This window comes from Triturus cristatus, chromosome 10 (genome assembly GCF_964204655.1).
Source record: "Triturus cristatus chromosome 10, aTriCri1.1, whole genome shotgun sequence".
In the NCBI taxonomy this organism is placed as follows: Eukaryota; Metazoa; Chordata; class Amphibia; order Caudata; family Salamandridae; genus Triturus; species Triturus cristatus.
The window spans coordinates 1,155,444,972-1,155,468,786 of record NC_140593.1 but is presented as its reverse complement, the minus strand read 5'-3'; the positions used below and the strand labels follow the sequence as shown (position 1 = coordinate 1,155,468,786).

The 23,815-nt window shown below is 48.5% G+C and overlaps 1 protein-coding gene across 1 annotated transcript in view; it reads right to left on the bottom strand.

Annotated features, from left to right (window-relative positions):
• Positions 1–23,334, bottom strand: part of ELK1 (ETS transcription factor ELK1) — a 156,907-nt gene extending 133,573 nt beyond the window's left edge. Inside the window, exon 1 of the mRNA XM_085629517.1 lies at positions 22,564–23,334. Within this exon, the coding sequence (XP_085485643.1) occupies positions 22,564–22,588 (25 nt within the window). The 5' untranslated portion in view covers positions 22,589–23,334. The remainder of the gene's footprint in view (positions 1–22,563) is intronic.
• Positions 23,335–23,815: the final 481 nt, after the last annotated feature.

Sequence of the window (23,815 nt, the reverse complement as noted above, 5' to 3'; positions counted from 1 at the left end):
ATCAACTGCAAACGTATAGTGGTGGAAAAGGTAAGATTAGAATGAATAGCAAACCTGAAGTTTCAAGTACAAGAAAGTAGTGAGATGGAAGGGAACATAAGGAAAGAAAAGAATGCATACGCATGCCGGGGCGGTGGAAAGCACAGCGGATACAGTGGTAGTGGGCTGCTGTCGAAGTCTTCACCCGTGACAGTCAAGAAAGGAAATGCTCCTAAATAGTAGGAGTGGGAGGAGAAGAAGCAGAAGAGAAATGGAGCTGTGAGTCATCTGCCTAAAAGGGAGAAATAAAGCTAAGAGTAAAGACTATCAGAAGTGAAGAGGAGGAATCTTGGAATGCAGAGAGGGACCAAGAACACATCCCTGGGGCTCCCAGAAAGGAGATGGGATGGAGGGATTCAGATTAAGGGGCTTATTACGATGTCGGTCGGAGTTGCCTCCGACTGACACCGTCTCAGACTCAGGACCGACCGACCTCCGGTTGGCAGTTGCGACTGCCTGATTACGATGCGACCAAATACTGTTCGGTCGTATACACACTTTTCTCTATGGGAACTTGTGTTACGGCCGTAAACTGGCCATAATACCGGCTCCTATGGAGAAATGGGCGTGTGTAAACCCCAGGGTGCCTGCCACACAGTGCAGGGTTTCACAGGGGGGTATCATAGGTACCCTCTCGACCACCAACCATAGGCCACGGAGGCAAGAGGGCCCTGCTAGGGGCATCCAAAGTCGCTTTCCACCAGCCTTTCTGTGTCGGAAAGGCTGGCCTGGAAAGGCAGTGGGAAACTGGCATCGTAATCCTGACGGCAGAAACGCCATCCATAAGGGATTTACGGTGTGATTCTGACCGGCCGAAAGACTCAGAGAGCCGGTCGAAACTGCGTCGGAATGACCGACCGGTTTACGTTCTGACCACCGACATCGTAATCGGACGGTCGGACCTCAAACAGACCTTGTTGGTCGGAAAGCCTCCGAAATCGGTCAGAAAGCTTCCAACTAGCGGTCGGAGGCTGTCCATCTGACATTGTAAACGGCCCCCAAGTGTCTCCCCAAGGAGAATGGGGTGAATGAGGAGAAGAACAGCAGTCAAGGGACACAAGCCAAACCCCATCAAACGGTGCAGAATAATATCCAAAACAAGACAATGAATGCTTGATCTAGGAATGGAATTGCCCTAAGGGAAACTGTGATAAGATGTTACTGGGTCCCTCCACATTCACAGCTAGCCTGTGGTCCAGGTAAGTATAGTACAAAAGGCTGAATTAAAGGATAATTAGTTCATTGAAAACAATCAACAGAGGCGGATTTCATGGTGGTCAAGAAAGAAGAGAAATGAAGAAAGTTTCTCTTGACATACCTTCTACCGGGCCACAAGTGACACAGAAAGGGTGTACTTAGCAGAGAGTCCTGGGGGTCGTAATATACATTGTGCCCCGGGAGGGGGGGGGGGGGGGGGGGGCGCATCGGGCATGTGCACCTGCTTTGCACACAATGGTATAGAACAGACCAAAGGTGCTTGTGTGTCCCTTTCTGCAATACTGATTGCGCTAGGACACATGTAGCATCAGCGCTATCGTGAGAGGGTGGTCCCTCATTTGTATTGGGGCGTGGCTCATGCAAATGCAGGAATCTCTTTGACTCTGCGCTCGTGCCGTATTATGGACGTGGACACCGAGGCAAACATGCCTTTAGGAGGTGCACTGAAAGTACCCCACTTCAGTGCGCCTCCTAAAGGCAGTCCTCTGTTGGGGAGAACCTGGGTCCCATGGACCCCGCAGACATCCCCCTGCAGATGGATGCCGTCACTTGCTGCACCAGCCTGCGAGGGGCTCTCTCCCCTCTTCAAAGTATCTGCGGGTTGCCGCCGTCACTGTGATACACAGAGTGGATCTGAAGCAGCCGCTCCGTTTTTCAATTGCATGCACTGCCCCCATTGCAGCACCAGTTCAAGGCTGCCATGGGAGCAGTGCATTCTTTGTAAAAGGGTGCACTGTCTCTCTTTGCGCCCAGTGCACCTTTTGAAAGATGCGCCATAGGGCAAACAGGGATATTGCCCTGTATACATAATATGACCCCTGGACGGAACCTCGATGAAGAACGTAGTAGTAGATTTGATCTTCCACTGTTTAAACATAACCATTTTGTACGTATCCTCCACAAAGACTGAAATAGTTTACTTTGTAAATAAGCAATTATTAGCCCATTGAACTGGAAGAGCTAGTCAAATAAAGTGAAACTGCTCTGGCACGCAGTGCCATGGAGAAATCTATCAAACTTCAAATTCTTTCAAATAGGGTTATGCCCAAGTACACCGCCTGAAGCACTGGAGTTTGGCATGGTTAGCACAGAAGCTCCAAGGGTCTTCGCTGGTTCGGTGCAGTGCGTGAGGTGCTGACGCTAGCAGCGGTTTGTCGCTACAACAGAGCCTCCACATGGCTGTTAGAAGTAGGAAAACATCTGAATCCATTAGAGCGAGTAGGATCTTCATTCAGAAGGCATTTATAAAATACAAGCGGGGACCATACCAATGCAGACTTTGCTCCATTTCTGTTTTTCCCCACTCTAACGCAAGACAGTCTTTTTTACAAGATATAGGGAATGACACCTTGACTCCTTAAGGCAAGGGAGCAGTGGCAAGGACACGAACCCAGTCTAAGTGAATATTGGCGTAAGCAGCGACCCGCATTGCATCCTTGGGAGGAAGGCACTGGACACGTTGCCAAGCAGGAGCAGGTGCCAAATGATCATGGCCTTAGTTTGGCCACTTTTGAGCATCAGTGTTTTGGAGGAATTTAGAGGCTGAATGACAAATGCTGGAAACACCTGGGCCATGATCAACTGGAGATGGGTGTTAATGCATTTTGATTGGAAAACTACAACTGGGGGACATACAAGACAACTTGCCCGGTGCTGATAATAAGATCAAGCGGATGCCTTGCTTTTGGAAGAGCCACTCGCATCATCCTTACAAACTAGTTCCAAGTAACGCGCTATCTACAACATGTGGTCCTTGGAATCCAAATATCAGGGCAGAAAAGTTCAAGCTCTCACTTACAATACATTGAAGTCTTGGCACAGGAAGACTTACTTTTATGATACATTTTCTTGGTTTAATATAAACCATGTAAACTCATTAATACAAAACTATATGTGAGCGAGAAGCAGATTTCTCTAGGTCCCATTTTGAAGGAGGAAGCCTATTTGGGCACAGCGAAAAGTGTCTCCCACCTCCACAATCTGCATGAGAATTAAGATTTCCATTATTGAAACATAAGAATGCGTCTTATTGAGACTAGGGTGGGCAGATCTAGTGCATGTCTAGAAGCCAATTGCTGCCTTCTTTAACCATGGAAGCACAAGGAATTTCTAAGCTCACGTAGTCAATGATGCTAATGCAGCTTTTGATATATGCCAGCCAGTCCTGGGCTGGTGTAAGTAAGGGAAAAATGTAATAATCAATTGCTGCAAGATTGGTGACCTCCTAGAAGATGGAGCTCTTATGTCCTTTCCTTCCCTTCAGACGGATTACCAGTTCCACATTAACCAGTATCTTAAATATGCACAGCTCCGTCACGCAAGGCGGACAGAGGGGCTGGTCGTACTCGAACTGCCTGAATATGGCCCCCTGGAGGTTAGGTTACTTATGGGGGATATTGAGGAAAAGGGGTTCTTATTTACATACAGAACGCTCAATAACATGCCCAACACACTGACAAAGCTGAGGGAAAGGTGGGAGAGGGAGGAGGGTGAGATGGATGACATGGACTGGGAGGCGGCCCTGATGCACCCCAGAGAGGTGGCTATCAAATACAGACTGCGGCTTATACAGCTTAAAATCCTGCATCTGGTCTATTATGACCGTGACCGCCAACACAAAATGGGGAGAATGGGGTCTCCCGATAATCTGCGGTGTCGCGGTGACAGAGGCATGTTCATACATCCACTATCGGGCTGCCCTGTCATACAACCATTCCGGGAAACAGGAGTGAAGGAACTCCGAAATATTTTGGGGGCAGACTTCCCAGGAGGGACTAAATATATCCACCTTGGTATACCGACAGATGTAGATGTCCCGCGGGCCTAGTTCCTTTCTTGTAATTTGGGTCTGGTGGTTGCGAAGAGAGACGTAGCTAAGCGCTGGGGTGCCCCTGAGATCGCGACCCTACAGGAGTGGAAGGCGGGGATGGATATGTATATGGCTGCGAGGAGGGTCACTTACAAGAGCAGAGGATGCCCACGCAAGTTCTTTAAGATCTGGGAAGCTGAAGGAAACACTAGGCCCGGGACCTGGTAGATGAAAAAACTGCAACGCTACATCCCCAGACTAATGTTTATACAGCGGTGTCATATGTATTCCTAAATTTCATTGTGGTGAAATTAGCCTGTGAGCTGACGCTACATGATATGTATGCATTTGCTGACGCTGTGCTGCTGCTTTCCCCCTGTGGTTGCAATATTGTTGTGGGTGAGAGTTTGTGCTCCGTTTTGGGTCGAGCCTGAGCAGGGCATGCGCTGCGAGGCATGCTGTAGTCGAGTATGGACTTGAAGCTCCGCCAACTCTCTGCCCATATTTTTCATTGGCTTGTGTCATTGTCGTTTGTAAATGCTGGCTTCTGATTTGTTAATAGGCTTGTTAGTCCCTCCATAGTACCGCCTTGTCTTGTTTTGTAACCTCCCATGAGGAACTGGCCCTTTTACTTCTGTTGTTACACGGTATGTGTTATTTAGTCTGTAAGCACTATTTTCTTTAATTAGTTTCTCCTACTGCAGGCACAACATGCTTTCCTGCAACATTCAGCAGGCACGCTTTCACTTTCCAAACAGCCCGGGACAATGGCGGCCGCTTCTTTGAAGTGAAATAGGTCTCGCATTTACATGAGTTTGAGCTATTGGCATTTTAAATGGCAATGTCTTTTATTTATATGTTAATTATCCAAAAAGATAAATAAAAGGCATTGTCGTTTACAATGCCAAGAGCTTAAACTTTTGCAAATGCGAGACCTATTGCAGTGCAAACGCTTGTTGTTGTTTGCTAGTAAAAATCAAATTAAAAAAATGTCTTTATCAACTGCAGAACAATTCTCAGAAGATCTGACCAGCTGTTGTAGTTAAGTAAAAAATCTAATGCCCTTAAATGAAGCTTTTACAGGCTCCCAAAGTAAACTTTAGAAAGTACAGCGCACGGATATGAAAGCCGTCTCTGGAGCACACTTTCTTTTGAAATACTTTTTATCAGAATTACAAACTCTGCACAGAGTCCACATCACCTACCAATTAGGCAGAGGTCAAAGATTTCAGGAAAAAAAATGTCCTTTATCAGTTGATAGAAGATAAACTCTTCTAGTGGAAGACAAATCTAACCCACCAGGGCCAAATCCAATATTTCTGGAAAAAAAACCTGTTGGCAAACCTGTTGATTGCTCTGGAATGCACAGGATGTTCTCAACTTCTCCGGACGTTTAAGAATCAACTGATTCCAAGAAACATTATAAAAGTATCCTGGGTTTGCATCTACATCCAATTAAGGGAGCAGAGACGAAGCATATTGTTGGTCTCCAACACAAAGGTGGTCTCCAATGAAATTGATTAAAACCTCAGCCCCCCCCACCGGCCCCGCCCCCATTCTGAACAAGAGAGACAGTGTGCCCAGGTCTGGCAGTTTCTGTCTGTGACGGGCATGGGTGAACATGCTGCAAAGAGAACAACCGAAAAAAAGCGTTTGGAAATTGGATGTCAACAATATCCGAGTCAATGCAGCTGCACAAAGAAGCTGCCGGAATGGAAGCTCGTGAAAACAAAAGAGATAACTAAACAAATAAATCAGCAGAAGCAAAACAAACAAGCATTTGCAATGTAATAGGCCTCGCATTTGCGAGAGTTTGAGCTTTTGGCACTGTAAATGACAATGCCTTTTATTTATCTGTTTTGATAATTAACACATAAATAAAAGGCATTGTTATTTACAATTCCAATAGGTCAAACTCTTGTAAATGCGAGACCTTGGCCGCCATTGTCCTGGGCTGCTTGGAAAGTGGCAGAGCGCATGGAGCGCTGAATGCTGCAGAAAAGCAGGTCATGCCTGCAGTAGGAGAAACGCTTTAAAATAAATAGTGCTTGCAGACTAAATAAGACATACTGTGTAACAACAGAAGTAAAAGGGCCAGTCCTCATGGGAGGTTACAAATGAAGACAAGGTGGTATTAAGGAGGAACTAACAAGCCTATTAACGAATCAGGAGCCAGCATTTACGAAGGACATTGACACAAGCCAATGACAAATATGGGCGGAGAGTGGCCAGAACTTCAAGTCCATACATAATACAATGTTTAAGGAACAAGGGTACCCCAGAGGTAAGACCCGGGGTCGTTAAGACAGTGTGTAGAACAGAGGTCTAGTTGGGGCCAAAAAAGGTCCTCCGGTACCCTGGGCTACTAATGATTCAATGCAAGTGTTAATCATACTCTAATACAGCATGCCTCGCAGAGCAGCGCATGCACTGCCCAGGCTCGACCTAAAAAGCTAAACATGAATGAAGCATTCAGAGCAATGAAACAAACACATCTGAACTGATAAAATGTGGCTGGCAGAGTATGGCTGTGAATACCTGAGAAGGGAGGCAATTGGGTGGGCTGAAATGCACCAGAAATACAGGGCTAACAGTTTCCTTCCTGCTGCAGCAGTCCACTCATTCCCCACCCCTTAAATCACCCACAGAGCTGATCCATTGACTTCAATCAGCCAGGTGACCCTGAAGCACATCAGACACCTTCAGGTCTGATTTATTTGGCCTGTCGCCAACCACATGACTTAAAAGCCCCAACCCAGAAGTTTGAAGTTAATTAAAAAAAACTTTTTTTTTCTAAAAGCATTGGCTAAGCCAATCTGTTTCCCCTATACAAGATCTATTGGCTTTGTCACACTTTTTTTTATACATGTTGTGCAACATGGATTTAAGTTTTTAAAGAATGCTATTTTTTCCTTAAAGGCATGTTGCACAGCAGCTCATGCTACTGTGCAAAATGTAAAAAGTAACAAAAAGCAGCGCAGGGGGAGTTGGGAGGGTGGCAAACAACACAAGGGTGGAGGGTCGGGGAGTGTGGCCCAACGGAGAGCGGGAAGAGCGCGAGGAGTGGGGAACAGCAGAAAGGGGGCGGGTGGAAGGGTACCCCTGTCCGGCACAGTAAGGGTGCCCGAGCCAAGGTCCGGGAGCCGAAGGAGGTTCTGGGAAGACCGCGACGGCGCCCCGTTAGTCCTTTGGGCGGTTGGGGGGCCTGACCAACCAGGGGTGTGCCATAACACGCTCCGCCCCCGTTAAAAGGGGCAGGAGTATTAGACAGATCACGTGATCCAAAGGAGGATCTGAAAGAAAAAAATGTGCCGCACTGCCGGGCATCGACCCACCGTGCGTGCTGGCTCGCAAGGCGGGCGGAGCAGCGAGGGGCTGCTTGCCCTGGATCGCCCGTAAGATAACCCACTTGTCGTCATACTTATGTTGTATGAAATAAACCTGCAGCAGTTCTTCACCCATAACGAATGTGTCAGTGTAATCTTTGGGGTGACGTCTGTGCATGCGTGTTGAGTGGAGAGGATGACGGTGTGGTCACTAAGAGGGCGGGTGGTAGGTAAAAAGATTTTAACGCGCTATAACAAGGCCAGCGTTGAACGCGTCGCGTCATAGCACTGGTTTTCCTTTAAGCCATCTTGCATAGCAGCCCACGTGGGCGTACAACATTTAAAAAAATAAATAAATAACACCGTGGAGTGTTGGGTTTGCAAGTAATATGAGGGAGGAGGAGTGAGGGACGATGGTCAACGGGAGGAGGGAAGAATTGGGGGGGGCAATGAACAGCAAGAGTAGGGCAACATGTGGGTAAAAATAAAAGCGCCATAACGCAGCCAGCGTTGAAAGTGACAGAGATTTTTTTCCTTTAAGCCACGTTGTAACATGTTAAAAAAATAAAACGAACAGCGTGGAGGTTTTTCCAGCATAGTAAGCAACCTGAGGGATGGGGGGTATGTGGGACAATGAACAGCAGAAGAGGTGGGGGAACAGAAGTAGCTCAAGGAACGAAAGCAGCGAATGACCACTTGAAAAGGAAGGAGGTACTTGGTTCATGCTGCAGAGGAAACACAAGAAGGGAGACAGAAAATTGCACAGAGCAACAAGTGGAAAGCAAGGAAAGAAGAGCGACAAGAAAGACAACAAATGGTAAATAATAAGCCGCTTTTAAGATTATTTTTTTATGTTTACAAAAGATTTTGCATGCTTAGCGCATGCACTGTGCAGGCAAAACCTAAAAACAACTAGTACTTCTCCCTACCCAACTACCTGTTTCTTAACTCTGCTACTTTTCCGAAACTCTAATACAACTGCGGTTCAACCAGTTTGCAACTACCTGTTCTCACAACCTTGCTAACTCAGTCAGACTTTCGCCAGGTCCATGCTAGTGAGACAGGCCTCACAGATGTATCCAGCTTTCTCGTCTCTTCAGGCTCAATTCCTCTGGCTCCCACTCCACTGGACACAGTCACCAACCAGGATATGCGGACAACTGTCGTCGCGATATTTCACACGCGCAACTCAGGTAAGATTTGCATGCTATCTATCCAGGTAATTATTCTCTGCTTCCTGGTGCACCATCCCTTGCCAGTTCCACAACGTTCGATCCTGGGCACTTCCACTTAACCCTCTATCCTACCTAGATTAGTTACAACATGGTCTTTTTTGTCGTCTCTGATCACATACAGTCGGATAATACATACATTGTTCTCCCATTTCGATCCCTCTGTCCATCTTCAAACAAAACAAGGACTCCCTCACATTCATCAAATACCGGCTACCTCTTAGCTCAGTTCATCAAAAGGGATGTAATCAATGTTCCACCTCCTCTGTTCCCAATACCCTCTCTTTTAGGTTGAAGCCTGCAAGACGGCAGAGCTGTCTGGTTTGCTAACAACATCTTGGGGACATTCAGAAAGCTTCACTGGGAATGCATTCTGCCATTGCTTATCATTGGCTTTGTGGTTAGTAACGTACACGTGCTTGCTTTCGATTTGATGCTTCTATTTGTTTTAGGCTGTCCAGCTGGAGTTCGTCCCTTCCCTTGCCCAAACCCTATTTACTGTATTCTTCCACCAGTACTGGATTTCGGTAAACAGGCCTTTAAAGCTTGTTCTTATTGTTGTCATAAATGTCAGACTCGGTCTTCCAGGCAACTTGGTGTTTACTTTTCTTTCTTTGACTGTAAAGTGAGAGGATTTGTGTGACAATCAAGCTGGCAACTGGGGGAGTGCTTAAGGAAGGCTGTACAATTTTTTTTTATAGGACACAACAAAATTTAAATGTCTGTAAATTATCTGTGCAGATATTTCAGAATAGATCAGAATTAGAAAAGCACAGGTGTTTTGGTAGTTCTGAAGTGTGTTGGAAACAAATATTAGAATGCAATCAAAACAAATCAATACACTAGGTGATGACATTTCCAAACATTATTGTTTGTGCGCTGAATACTTTTTATCAGTAAAACTGTATGTCTGTGCAAATGTAATGGTCATTTCAATTAAATGTGTTTTCGGTAATGGCAGTGTGCTACCACACCATGCATATTCCACTCTACGCCACTTCACTCCACGCCACTCTACTCTGTGCCAATGCACTCTACCCACAATACTCTACTATGCACCACTGCACTCTTTGCCACTGCTCTCTATACCACTCCACTCTGTGCCACTCTGCAAAACTACACTCTATGCCACTGTACTCTACACCAATGCACTCTACCCTGTACTACTCCACTCTACACCAGTGCACTCTATGCCAATCCACTCTACTCCACAGTACTCTACCTTGCACCACTCCATTATACTCTGAAACATTCTATTCTGTGCCACTGCACTCGGCGCCACTCAACCCAGTGCCTCTCCACTCGTACCACTGCACTCGGCGCCACTCCACATCACTGCACTGTACACCAATGCACTCACCATCTCAAAACCAATACCATACTCAAAATCAATTCACTCTATCTACGCAACTGCACTCTACGCCAATTCACTCTACACCACTGCACTCTACACCACTATACTCTACTCTGCAACCCTTTATGCCACTATACTCTGCACCAGTCTATGCCACTGCACCCCACGCCAATGCACTTTACGCCCCTCTACTGTAGACCACTGAAGTCTATGACGGTTGGCTCTGCTACACTGTACTCTCTGCCACTGCCCGCTACGTCACTTTACTGAAAGCTAAAGCACTCTATGACAACTACTCTGCACCACTGCACTCTATGCCACTATACTCTATGCCACTCTATTCTACTCTGCGCAACTGTACTCTATACCATTGCTCTCCACACAACTCTACTCTGCGCCACTCAACTCTGCAAGACTACACTCTCCGACACTGAATTCAACGCCACTTTGCATCACGGTATCCTAAGCCACTGCATGCTACACCACTGCACACTGCACCACTCTACATCATTGCGCTCTACGTCACTGCACTCTACGTCACTATATTCTACTCTGCACCACTGTACTCTGTGCCACAGCAAACTACGCCACTCTACACCATTGCACTCTATGCCTGTCAGGAATCCCCTCCCGCACATGGATTCCCTCCCACGATGCCACTTCCGTGAACCTGGTGCGCTTGGAGGAGAGCGGACTACAACTCCCAGAATTCCCTCCGGCAACAATTGCCTTTTGCCACTGAAGAGTTCTGGTTACATAACACCAAGGGAAACGCCTAGTTTTCATGTTATGCAACTCAAGAGTTCTGGTTGCATAACACCAAGGGGAACGCCTAGTTTTCATGTTATGCAACTCAAAAGTCATGGTTATTCAACGCCGAGAGTACTACTTAAGGAGAAGATCACTGGGACTCGGCGTCGGATATTCTGATCTTTGCCGGAGTACCTGGTTGAGGTACACGGACCCGTTGGTGAGTTGAGCGGCGGAAGGAACATTCTAAGGAGCGGAGGAGAGGTGCTGGCGTGTGCTTCCTGCCCTTGTCCTGTCCCGTTCTGAGAGCCGTATTCAACGTCATTGGGCACAAGTCCCGTTGGTAGAGCCGAAGCTCCCAACGGCCTGACAATTTGGAGAAAACGAGGTTGGTGCGAGCCGAAGCTCCCAACCCTCGTTCCTTGGGTAAACACACGCTTAGAGCTAAGACGCTATCCAGGAGGTGTTTCCGCGTCTTAGCCATCGACACTCGTAGGAGAACTGGGATAGGTAGAGCGGCTGCTCCCATCCATTCTCTGCGCCACCTTGGGTATCATCACTTAAACCCGGATACAAGAGACGCACACCAGGAGGTGTTCCCAGCGTCTTTGTGTTGTGGCAGCACTCTGGGGGATACTGGTAGAGCGGCTGTTCCCAGGTGGTAGAGAGCCCGGCCAGGTGACTCCCACGTGCCCCCCGTAGATTCCACAACCTTGGAACTACCCTTCACAGCGGTCGAGTGGCATTGTCGGCCCCTGCTTAGCACTGTGCCCTCCGTTGGAGCATACCGGGTCCGGTGTGCATGCGGAGGACGGTTAGACGAGCTGTGAATGGGTATCGTACTTTAACTGGTGATTCCAGTACCGGTATTCTTTATTGTCTGTAGTTGTTTATCTGTTTATTAAATCATTCTTAAACCTCCATTTCTCTGGTCCGTCGTCTGTTTGTCCCAACCCCGAGAAAGCCAGGACGTTACAATGCCACTGCACTATACGCCACTCTATTCTACTTTGCACCACTGTACTCTATGCCACTGCTCTGTGCAGCACTCTACTCTATGCCACTACAAAGTACTCTGCGCCACTCAAATATACGCCACTCTACGCCAAAGCACTGTGTGCCACAATACTCTGCATTACTCCATGCCAGTGTATTCTACCTTGCGCCACTGCACTCCACGTCACTGCACCACTTCACTCTACCCTGCACCACCTCCACTCTAGCATGCATCACCTCCACTCTAAAACAATCTACTCTACACCACTGCAATCTACTCTGCACCACTGTGCTCCATGCCACTGCACTCTACGCCAATCTACTCTGCACCACTGTACTTTATGCCACTTCACTCTAGGCCACTCTATGCCAATACACCACTCTACGATGTTCTGCTCCATTAAACTCTACTCCAGTACATGACAGCACTTTATGCCTCTCTACAACACTACTCCATTCTATGACGCTCTATGCAACTCTCTCATTGCCACTTTACTCCAGTCTATTCTACGACACACTACTCTACGCTACAGCACTCTATGCCACTCCAACACTGTATGCCACGCTACACTACGCCACTCAGTCATTCCACTCTCCTACACTACTACACTTTATGCCACTCTACTCTGCTCTACAGCACTCTATAACACTTTACTACGACACTTCACTCTGCTCAATACCACTTCACGACACTCTATGCCACTCCACTTTACGAGTCTGTACTCTTCTCTACGCCAGTCAACTCTACTCCACTTCCTCCATGCCACTCCAGGATACTCTACTTAACACTACGCCACTACATTGCACTCCACTTTACGACACTCCACGCCACTCTCCTTTACCCCACTAAATGTTAACCATGCTGCACAGCAGCCACGCTAGTGTACAACATGGCTAAAACATATTGGCAAAGCCAATAACTATGTCATAGGTGAGACCCATTGGTTTTGCCAGTGCTTGTTCTCGTTGCCTTCAGCCAAATGGCCCAACTCCCTGCCCCTTCTGCAAAGGACTGGGCACATGGCTCAGTTGTACCCAATCGCTTTTTCGCCTCCATACCTCTGTGAGAAGGTCATCATTTCTCAACTAGTAGAAGCTTTGTCTTCCCCTGGCCACAACAAAGCCCCAGGTGACCCTACAATGCTGTACTGATGAGCAAACTCTACTTCTGCAACAGCACGAAAGTCAGGCTCGCACCGCATCTCTCCTCTCTGGAGCCTCTCGCCTTGACTGACCTCCAACAAGAGCATCAGCTTCACTCAGTACAAGGACACAGTCTCCCTACACTCACTCACATCCACCTCAATCCACAGACAACAAGCATGCTGGACCTCAGCCAAGCATGCAACCAGACACAAGCATCTCACCCAGATACCCAGTCCTGTACACACAACATCACCCTCATAACTCACACATCATCCCACTGCACTCTACAATCCGGGAATTAAAACAGAGCAGAGGGGGACCGGAGCACAAATACCTCTCCATCGAGGTGAAAGGGAGCATGGACCACTCTGCATCAGGCTTTCCAGGCAAAGATACGCTCAAAGGGTGAACACGGGGCAATGTTGTGAACACAACGCGTCTCCCTGCCCATGGACGAGGACTCTTGGGACATGCTTGCTTTCCGGGGGGTCTCCAGGTAGATATCACCTGGGCTCACCACCCAGAGTGGCAAAACCTCCACAATGAGGGTCTTTTTATGGGTGGTCGGTGCCCACTCTCCACTGACGCTAACTGAATACTCAATCACAGTGCCAGAAGAGGCACAGGGGACATCCCCAAAAGTGGTGGAAATCCAGTCACGTGCTACGCCAGTATAAAATAATTGTATAATTCGTCCTACTACTCAATGGGTTGAGATCTTGAGTCACTCGCACCCCACAGAAGAAGACTCCCGCCCCCAAAACCAGCTATGGTCTCTTCATGTACCTACCTACCCACAAACTTGTCATTCTTCATAAACCCACCTCTGAAACCAGTCACAGCCCCTACATGCCCTCAAATCCAACCAGTCACGTGTCTGCCAAACTAGTAGAGCTGACAAAGAAATTTGACCTAGTTCCTACCCAGGTTCTACAGCACATATAAAGTTGTTCTTACAAAAGTTTGTCTCCGTCTTGCCAAACCTCAGTTCTGAGGTACCACTACCCCGAAGTGGGTCTTCTCCTGTCCACGCAGTTTGCAAACCACTCCCAACACTTTTCATCTAGGAAGGAGCTTAGAGCTTGATTGTGGAATCATTTTCAGTAGTTTTAGATTTCTTAACTTAAAGTTCTTTTTTAGACTTTCGGTAATTATATTTTTCAGTTAAAAGGTTACATTTAAAACATAGTTGTGTTCCTTTGTTGTTATGTTTCTTTTTTGCAATATATTTTGTTCAATAGGTTGCACAGCACTCTTGCGCACTTGATCAGAAAGTTATTTCTCAAAAAATAAAAATAAAAACCAAAACAAATTCACACCTCACCACTCACGCTTTGTAGAACTTACCTGCTCTATACAAAATACTACAACCAACAAATCGTGGACTCTATTGCACTCTCAAAGACAACCAAGGTCTTTGTATCTTCTTCCCGAACCAATCAGTCACAACATCTCCTTCCCACTAACCAATCATGGTCTTTTCATCTCCAAAGCTCCTCAACCAATCATGGTCTGCACATCTAATCCCTACAACTAATCATAATCTATACATCTCACTTCAACCAGTTAAATTCTAGTCACTACACGCCTCCCTCTGCCCCCTCCACCCAAACTATCCCCTATTACAAGTCAAGCACCCGCACCTGCCATTCATAATTTGTACACCAAAGCCCCACCCAGTCGTGGTCTCACCAGTCATTTCCCTACATGTTGGCTGATGATTCATTATTGTTGAAGGTGGGTGGGGGGTCTCGTTTTTGCCTTCAGCTGCGGCCTGCGAGCAGCCACAGCTTGTATTGTGCAGAGGCACCAGGTTAGAACATGTAGATGTTAATTCACAATATTTGTGGAATGTTACACTTTCCTATCCAAATATTCTAGGACTGAAGAACTGAATACCAGCCTTCCCGGCGTCTGCTGTCCTGTGGGCCTCAATGAAGGCAGGGGGTCTCCTGATTTCCCTCCCCACTGCAGCCATGGTGTACACACCCCAAATGTGGCCTCTCCAGGCCCCACCCACCGCTGATGGTGTTCACATCCCCACCCATCATGTCAAGGTACCAACAAGTTCCTCCCTTCAGATTGTGTAGCTTCTAGCCTGCTGGGGGTGGTTTTTGGCAAGCGCCTCGATTGTCAACTTCAAAGCGTATCCTCAAGTCCTAAACTCTACAACCTGCTCTACTCGTCACCTCTACAGACTACCCTGCCCAGTCCTCCTTTCTACAGCCAATCCCTTTCTCCTCTTCCGAAATAACCCTCACCTTCATTTCTACAGCCCACCCTCCATTCATCAGCCCTTACCCCAGCCCTCTTCCAGACAGCCCATCAACTTCCAGGCTTCAACACTACAGTCCGCTTTCAGACAACGTGTGTGCCCTGTATATCGAATCCAAAATATGGATGGGACTCAATATTGAGGAAGGAATATCGAAAAAAAAACATGAACAGATAAATCTAGATTTTTTATACCCAACTCCATATACAAGGTCCTATGTGGTACATATATCTTCTTGGTACGCAGATGTGGCGTTAGGAATTGTAAATCTATACTTCCCTACATGCACTTACCTTTCGATGCTTTGACCCTCAGTATTCATGCCCCGATATCAGTATGCCACGATATTGTTGGTGTCGATATTCAGTAGTACAATTACTTCAGGCATGATCTCAGATCTCATGATGTGATCTCTACAGACCACTTACCTCAGGGTTTTGCCATTTTCTTCGGCCCTGATCGCTACATCATGTAGCGCTTTACAAATATCGAACAAGCCCCACGAGCCCCAGTGGTGATGTCTGTTACCCGCCACCCACACATCCCCTGGTCTTGTTAGCCTCAATCCCGCATTCAAGGACTCCAAAGCCCTCAACTTCAGCCAGGATCACAGCAGCCCCTAGTCCCCACTAGTAGAGTCCCACCAAGACCTCTACAGCCACCAGTCACCATCACTACAATCTCTCAGTAACAGTATATAGTACCTAAGTTTGTATCACTTCATCCCATGAGCCCTCTTCTCTACACCCTCTCACTAATGCCCACCACACCATACATGTGATCTCTACAGAGCCAAAGTCACTACATTCCTGCAGTGATGACCACTACAATCCCGATAAAGATCACTACAGCCGGGTCATGCCCACTACACTCCTACAATAGTGATCCCCACAGCCACCATTCGGTGTTCACTACAGTACCCCATCATTCATCCTTTTGTGATATCTAAACCCCCCCATCCAGTGAGGAACTCTACAGCCCCATCCAATGCCGATCCCTGCACCCCCCATCCAGGGAGGATCCCTACACCCCCATCCACGTACAAGCCCTACACCCCTTACACTCCTAATCCACTGACGATACCTACACCTCCCTACAACCCCATCCAGTGAGGAACCCTGCACCCCCATCCAGTGACAATCCCTACACCCCCATCCAGTGACGATCCCTACACCCCCATCCAGTGACGATCCCTACAACCCCATCCAGTGACGATCCCTGCACCCCCATCCAGTGAAGATCCCTGCACCCCCATCCAGTGACGATCCCTACACCCCCATCCAGTGACGATCCTTACACCCCCATCCAGTGACGATCCCTACACACCCATCCAGTGACGATCCTTACACCTCATCCAGTTACGATCCTTACACCCCCATCCAGTTTCAATCCGTACACCCCATCCAGTGACAATCCCTACATCCCCATCCAATGACGATCCCTACTCCCCTTCCAGTGACGATCACTACATCCCCATCCACCGACGATCCCTACACCCCCATTCACTGTGGAACTCTACACACCATCCAGTGACGATCCCTACACCCCCATCCAGTGAGGAACACGGTACCCCCATCCTGTGATGATCCCTACACCCCCATTCACTGTGGAACTCTACACACCATCCAGTGACGATCCCTACACCCCCATCCAGTGAGGAACACGGTACCCCCATCCTGTGATGATCCCTACACCCCCATCCACTGAAGATCCCTACCTCCCATTCACTGAAGATTCCTACACTCCCCCATTCACGGAAGATCCCTACACCCCCATCAGTGACAATCCCTACAATCCCCTGCATCCCATCCACTGAAGATACAATCACTACACCGTCCTACACGCCCATTCACTGACTATCCCTACACCCCCATCAGTGACACTCCCTACACCCCCTCAAAGTGATGATCCCTAGACACCCTCAAAGTGATGATCCCTACACATCCTCAAAGTGATGATCCCTACAAGCCTCAAAGTGATGACCCCTACACACCCTCAAAGTGATGATCCCTACACCCACCTCAAAGTGATGATCCCTACACACCCTCAAAGTGATGATCCCTACACCCCCCCTCAAAGTGATGATCCATACACACCCTCAAAGTGATGATCCCTACACCCACCACAAAGTGATGATCCCTACACACCCTCAAAGTGATGAACCCTACACCCCCCTCAAAGTAATGATCCATACACACCTTCAAAGTGATGATCCCTACACCCTCAAAGTGATGATCCCTGCACCCACCTCAAAGTGATGATCCCTACACACCCTCAAAGTGATGATCCCTACACACCCTCAAAGTGATGATCCCTACACACTCTTAAAGTGATGATCCCTACACCCCCTCAACGTGATGATCCCTACAAGCCTCAAAGTGTTGATCCCTACACACTCTCAAAGTGATGATCCCTACACCCACCTCAAAGTGATGATCCCTACAAGCCTCAAAGTGATGATCCCTACACCCACCTCAAAGTGATGATCCCTACAAGCCCCAAAGTGATGATCCCTACACCCACCTCAAAGTGATGACCCCTACAAGCCTCAAAGTGATGATCCCTACACCCCCTCAAAGTGATGATCCCAACACACCACCAGTGATGTACCCTACACCTACCTCAAAGTGATGATTCCTACAAGTCTCAAAGTGATGATCCCTACACACCCTCAAAATGATGATCCCTACACCCCATCAAAGTGATGATCCCAACACACCCTCAAAGTGATGATCCCTACACCCACCTCAAAGTGATGAACCCTACACACCCTCAAAGTGATAATCCCTACACCCCCACAAAGTGATGATCCCTACGTCCTCTCATAAAATGATGAACACTACACACCTCAAAGAGATTAACCCTACACCCTCAAAGTGATGATCCCTACACCCCTCAAAGGGATGAACCCTACACACCCTCAAAGTGATGATCCCTACACCCTCAAAGTGATAATCCCTACACCCACCTCTGATCCCTACACACCCTCAAAGTGATGATCCCTACACCCTCTCAAAGTGATGAACCCTACGCCCTCTCAAAGTGATGAACCCTACGCCCTCTCAAAGTGATGAACCCTACGCCCTCTCAAAGTGATGAACCCTACGCCCTCTCATAAAATGATGAACACTACACAGTGACGATCCCTACACCCCCATCCAGTGACGTTCCCTACACCCCCATCCAGTGAAGATCCCTACACCCCCATCCAGTGAAGATTCCTACACCCCATCCAGTGACGATCCTTACACCCCCATCCAGTTTCAATCCCTACACCCCCATCCAGTGGCGATCCCTACACCCCCATCCACTGACGATCCCTACACCCCCATCCACTGAGGAACACTGTACCCCCATCCAGTGACGATCCCTACACCCCCATCCACTAAAGATCCCTACCCCCATCCACTAAAGATCCCTACACTCCCCCATTCACTGAAGATCCCTACACTCCCATCAGTGGCAATCCCTACAATCCCCTGCATCCCATCCACTGAAGATACAATCACTACACCTTCCTACGCGCCCATTCACTGACTATCCCTACACCCCCATCAGTGACACTCCCTACACCCCCTCAAAGTGATGATCCCTAGACACCCTCAAAGTGATGATCCCTGCACCCACCTTTAAGTGATGATCCCTACACACCCTCAAAGTGATGATCACTACACCCACCTGAAAAGTGATGATCCCTACACCCCCTCAAAGTGATGATCCATATGCACCCCAAAGTGATGATCCCTACAAGCCTCAAAGTGATGAACCCCTACACACCCTCAAAGTGATGTTTCCTACACACTCTCAAAGTGATGATCCCTACACCCACCTCAAAGTGATGATCCCTACAAGCCTCAAAGTGATGATCCCTACAAGCCTCAAAGTGATGATCCCTACACCCACCTCAAAGTGATGATCCCTACACACTCTCAAAGTGATGATCCCTACACACTCTCAAAGTGATGATCCCTACACACTCTCAAAGTGATGATCCCTACACCCACCTCAAAGTGATGATACCTACAAGCATCAAAGTGATGATCCCTACACCCACCTCAAAGTGATGATACCTACAAGCATCAAAGTGATGATCCCTACACCCACCTCAAAGTGATGAACCCTACACACCCTCAAAGAGATTAACCCTACACCCTCAAAGTGATGATCCCTACACACCCTCAAGGTGATGATCCCTACACACCCTCAAAGTGATGATCCCTACACACACCTCAAAGTGATGATCCCTTAACATCCTCAAAGTGATGATCCCTACACCCTCTCAAAGTGATGAACCCTACACACCCTCAAAGTGATGATCCCTACACACCCTCAAAGTGATAATCCCTACACACCCTCAAAGTGATAATCCCTACACACCCTCAAAGTGATAATCCCTACACACCCTCAAAGTGATGATCCCTACACACCCTCAAAGTGATGAACTCTAAACACCCTCAAAGTGATGAACCCTACGCCCTCTCAAAGTGATGAACCCTACGCCCTCTCAAAATGATGAACCCTAAGCCCTCTCAAAATGATGAACCCTAAGCCCTCTCAAAATGATGAACCCTAAGCCCTCTCATAAAATGATGAACCCTAAGCCCTCTCATAAAATGATGAACACTACACCCCCTCAAAGTGATGATCTCTAAACACCCTCAAAGTGATGATCCCTACACCCTCTCAAAGTGATGAACCCTACGCCCTCTCAAAGTGATGAACCCTACGTCCTCTCATAAAATGATGAACACTACACCCCCTCAAAGTGATAATACCTACATACCCTCAAAGTGATAATCCCTACACCCCATCAAAGGCATGAGCCCGACACCCTCTCATAAAGGTACGAAGTCTACACCCTCTCAAACGGATGAACCCTACACCCTCTCAAAGTGATGAACCCTACACACCCTCAAAGTGATGAACCCTACACACCCTCAAAGTGATGATCCCTACACACCCTCAAAGTGATAATCCCTACACACCCTCAAAATGATAATCCCTACACACCCTCAAAATGATAATCCCTACACACCCTCAAAATGATAATCCCTACACACCCTCAAAGTGATGAACCCTACACACCCTCAAAGTGATGAACCCTACACACCCTCAAAGTGATGAACCCTACACACCCTCAAAGTGATGAACCCTACACACCCTCAAAGTGATGAACCCTACACACCCTCAAAGTGATGAAATCTACACACCCTCAAAGTGATGAACCCTACACACCCTCAAAGTGATGAACCCTACACACCCTCAAAGTGATGAACCCTACACACCCTCAAAGTGATGAACCCTACGCCCTCTCAAAGTGATAAACCCTACGCCCTCTCAAAGTGATAAACCCTACGCCCTCTCAAAGTGATAAACCCTACGCCCTCTCATAAAATGATGAACACTACACCCCCTCAAAGTGATGATCTCTAAACACCCTCAAAGTGATGATCCCTACACCCTCTCAAAGTGATGAACCCTACGCCCTCTCAAAGTGATGAACCCTACGTCCTCGCATAAAATGATGAACACTACACCCCTCAAAGTGATAATACCTACATACCCTCAAAGTGATAATCCCTACACCCCATCAAAGGCATGAGCCCGACACCCTCTCATAAAGGTACGAAGTCTACACCCTCTCAAACGGATGAACCCTACACCCTCTCATAAAATGATGAACCCTACACCCTCCTCATAGTCATGAGCCTTACACCATCAAAAAGCGATGGACCCCACAATCCCGCCAGTGATGACCTCTACCCTCCTTCTAGTCATGATCCCAGCTCTCACTCCATCAAGTGATGATCCAGAAACCCCATACCCACCCTTGCAGTGATGATGCCTACATCCGCTCATGCAGTGGAGATCCATACACCCCCATGCAGGAATTATCTGTACACCCCCCCCCCCCCTCCGATGCAGTGATGATCCATGTATATCTCACGCAGGGGCGAAGCCTAGACTCCCCACCCAGGGGTGATCAATATAGAACCCCCAATCACCCAGTCATAGACACTACAATCCTCTGGTAGTGTGCACCACAGCCTTCCAGCCCTGGTTACTACATCCCTCCTGTATTTATCGCTAACAGACCTACTACTGTCACGATGACTGCACCCCACCAGCGAGGGCCAAAATACTCCCTCCCTCCACCATGATGTCAGATCCATGCGAGTGGTGTGTCAACAACCGCTTCCCGAACCTTCACATGGCGTCTCCACAGCAGTAGTGTGCGTGCACCTATGCATGGCCTCTCTACAGCTGTGCGTGTGTGTGCATCTTTACATGGCCTCACCACAGCAGCAGTGTGTGTGTGTGTGTAGCTTTACATTGCCTCTCTACCGCTGTGTGTGTATCTTTACATCGCCTCTCCACAGCAGCAGAGTGTGTGTCTTTACATGGCCTCTCCACAGCATTAGTGGGCGTGTGTGTATCTTTATAGGGCCTCTCCACAGCAATGTGCGTGTGTGTATCTTTATATGGCCTCTCCACAGCAGTGTGTGTATCTTTACATGGTCTCTCCACTGCAGCAGTGTGTGTGTGTGTGTGTGTGTGTGTGTGTGTGTAGCTTTACATGGCCGCTCTACAGCTTTGTGTGTATCTTTACATGGCCTCTCCACAGCAGCAGTGTGTGTGTGTGTGTGTGTGTGTGTGTGTGTGTGTGTGTGTGTGTGTGTGTGTGTGTGTGTGTGTGTAGCTTTACATGGCCTCGCTACAGCTGTGTGTGTATCTTTACCTCGCCTCTCCACAGCAGCAGAGTGTGTGTCTTTACATGGCCTATCCACAGCATTAGTGGGCGTGTGTGTATCTTTATAGGGCCTCTCCACAGCAGTGTGCGTGTGTGTATCTTTATATGGCCTCTCCACAGCAGTGTGTGTGTACCTTTACATGGCCTCCCCATAGCAGTAGTGTGCGTGTGTGTACCTTTATTTGGCCTCTCCATAGCAGTAGTGTGCGTGTGTGTGTACCTTTACATTGCCTCTCCACAGCAGTGTGTGTGCATGTGTGTACCTTTACATGGCCTCTCCATAGCAGTAGTGTATGTGTCCCTTTACATGGCCTCTCTACAGCTGTGTGTGTACCTTTACATGGCTTCTCCATAGCAGTGTGCGTGTGTGTACCTTTACATGGCCTCTCCACAGCAGTGTGTGCATGTGTGTACCTTTACATGGCCTCTCCATAGCAGTAGTGTATGTGTCCCTTTACATGGCCACTCTACAGCTGTGTGTGTGTGTACCTTAACATGGCTTCTCCATAGCAGTGAGCGTGTGTGTACTTTTACATGGCCTCTCCACAGTAGTGTGCGTGTATCTTTACATGGTCTTTCCACAGCAGCAGTGTGTGTGTCTTTACATGGCCTCTCCACAGCAGTAGTGTGCGCGTGCGTGTGTTGTGCTAGGGAGACAAGTGCTCACCGCTGAGGCTGGCCGAGGTGTCCATGATGTGCCGTCTGCTGGCTTCCGAGTGCGTTCAACTCAGCCCTCTCCAGGTCAATCCAGGCTCAGCCCTCCAGGGCCCACGGCCGGTGCAACGTGCTGGAAGGACGGCCCCTCCTGAGACAGCGCATCCTGGGGGTGGGAGAGAGCGTGCGCGTCCTCCTGGCGTGTTGTGGTGCTGGGTCCAGAGCCAGCCCTGTGCTCTGTGGGGACAACTGCCCTCCAAGTCCAGTCCCTTAGATGCGGGCCTCTCGCACAGCCTTGGACGGTGGGTGGCGCCTAGAAGCACGCTGCCCGGATCCAGCAGGCGGGCGGTGGCAAGATCAGATGGAGGCAGGGTCTCCTGTGCAGTCCGATTCCTTTAATTGGCCTAAGAGCACACGTAGAGAGACAGGGGAAAGCGGAGATCCGCAAAGCCCGCGCTCACCTCCAAGGCAGTTTCACACATCCCTCCACAGAGCAAGGGCTGGAGGCTCCCTTCAAATACAGTGAGAGAGGCTACAGAGCGGTGACAGGGACTCAAAGCGCTATGGCACACCTGTCAGCACCTGTGCTTCCTCCTCTTCCTCTACCCCTCACTCCCTTTCAGTTCCCCCTTCCCTTTCAGTCTCTCCCCTTCTCTTCCATAGTCTCCCCACTCCCTCCCTTCTCCACGCTCTCCTCCTCTCGCACACACGCTCCCTCCTTTCTCTTAGCGCCTGCGCACTTCTCCACGCTCGCCCCCTTCTTCCTGGTTCTCCCTCCCGCTGCTGCCAGCCCCTGAGCGCCCTCCGGATATTTGCTACATTCTCTGTATTTTTTTCTCCTTTTATTATTTTTTTTTCCTTTTTTCCCCCAACCAGAAGAGGAATCCTCACTGTGTGACGAGCCTGTCACGTGGAGACGGGAGAGCATTGTGGGAGGCACTGAGGGCCGCCGTTGGGCCTGCCCTCAGTGTGGGTTGGAGTGGGGAGAGAGAAGTCGCCTGGTAGTGCATGCTGCAGCAGCCGGAGAGGGGCACGGTGCCCCTGCAACTTGTTTCACGGCCCAAGGGTGCCCCCGTAACCTGTCAGGGGGTCCGCGTCCCTCCAAAAACATATGTATCAAAAGTTAAAATAGCATCGCCTTGTATTTATATTCATGCTTTCTAAACCCTTTCTCGATTGATAGCGCTTCACAGCATTGACTAGGTCCCAAGGCGCTATAAGGCTTAAGTTTGATCGGCGTGTTGGATTCTCTTCCGGTGCATGAT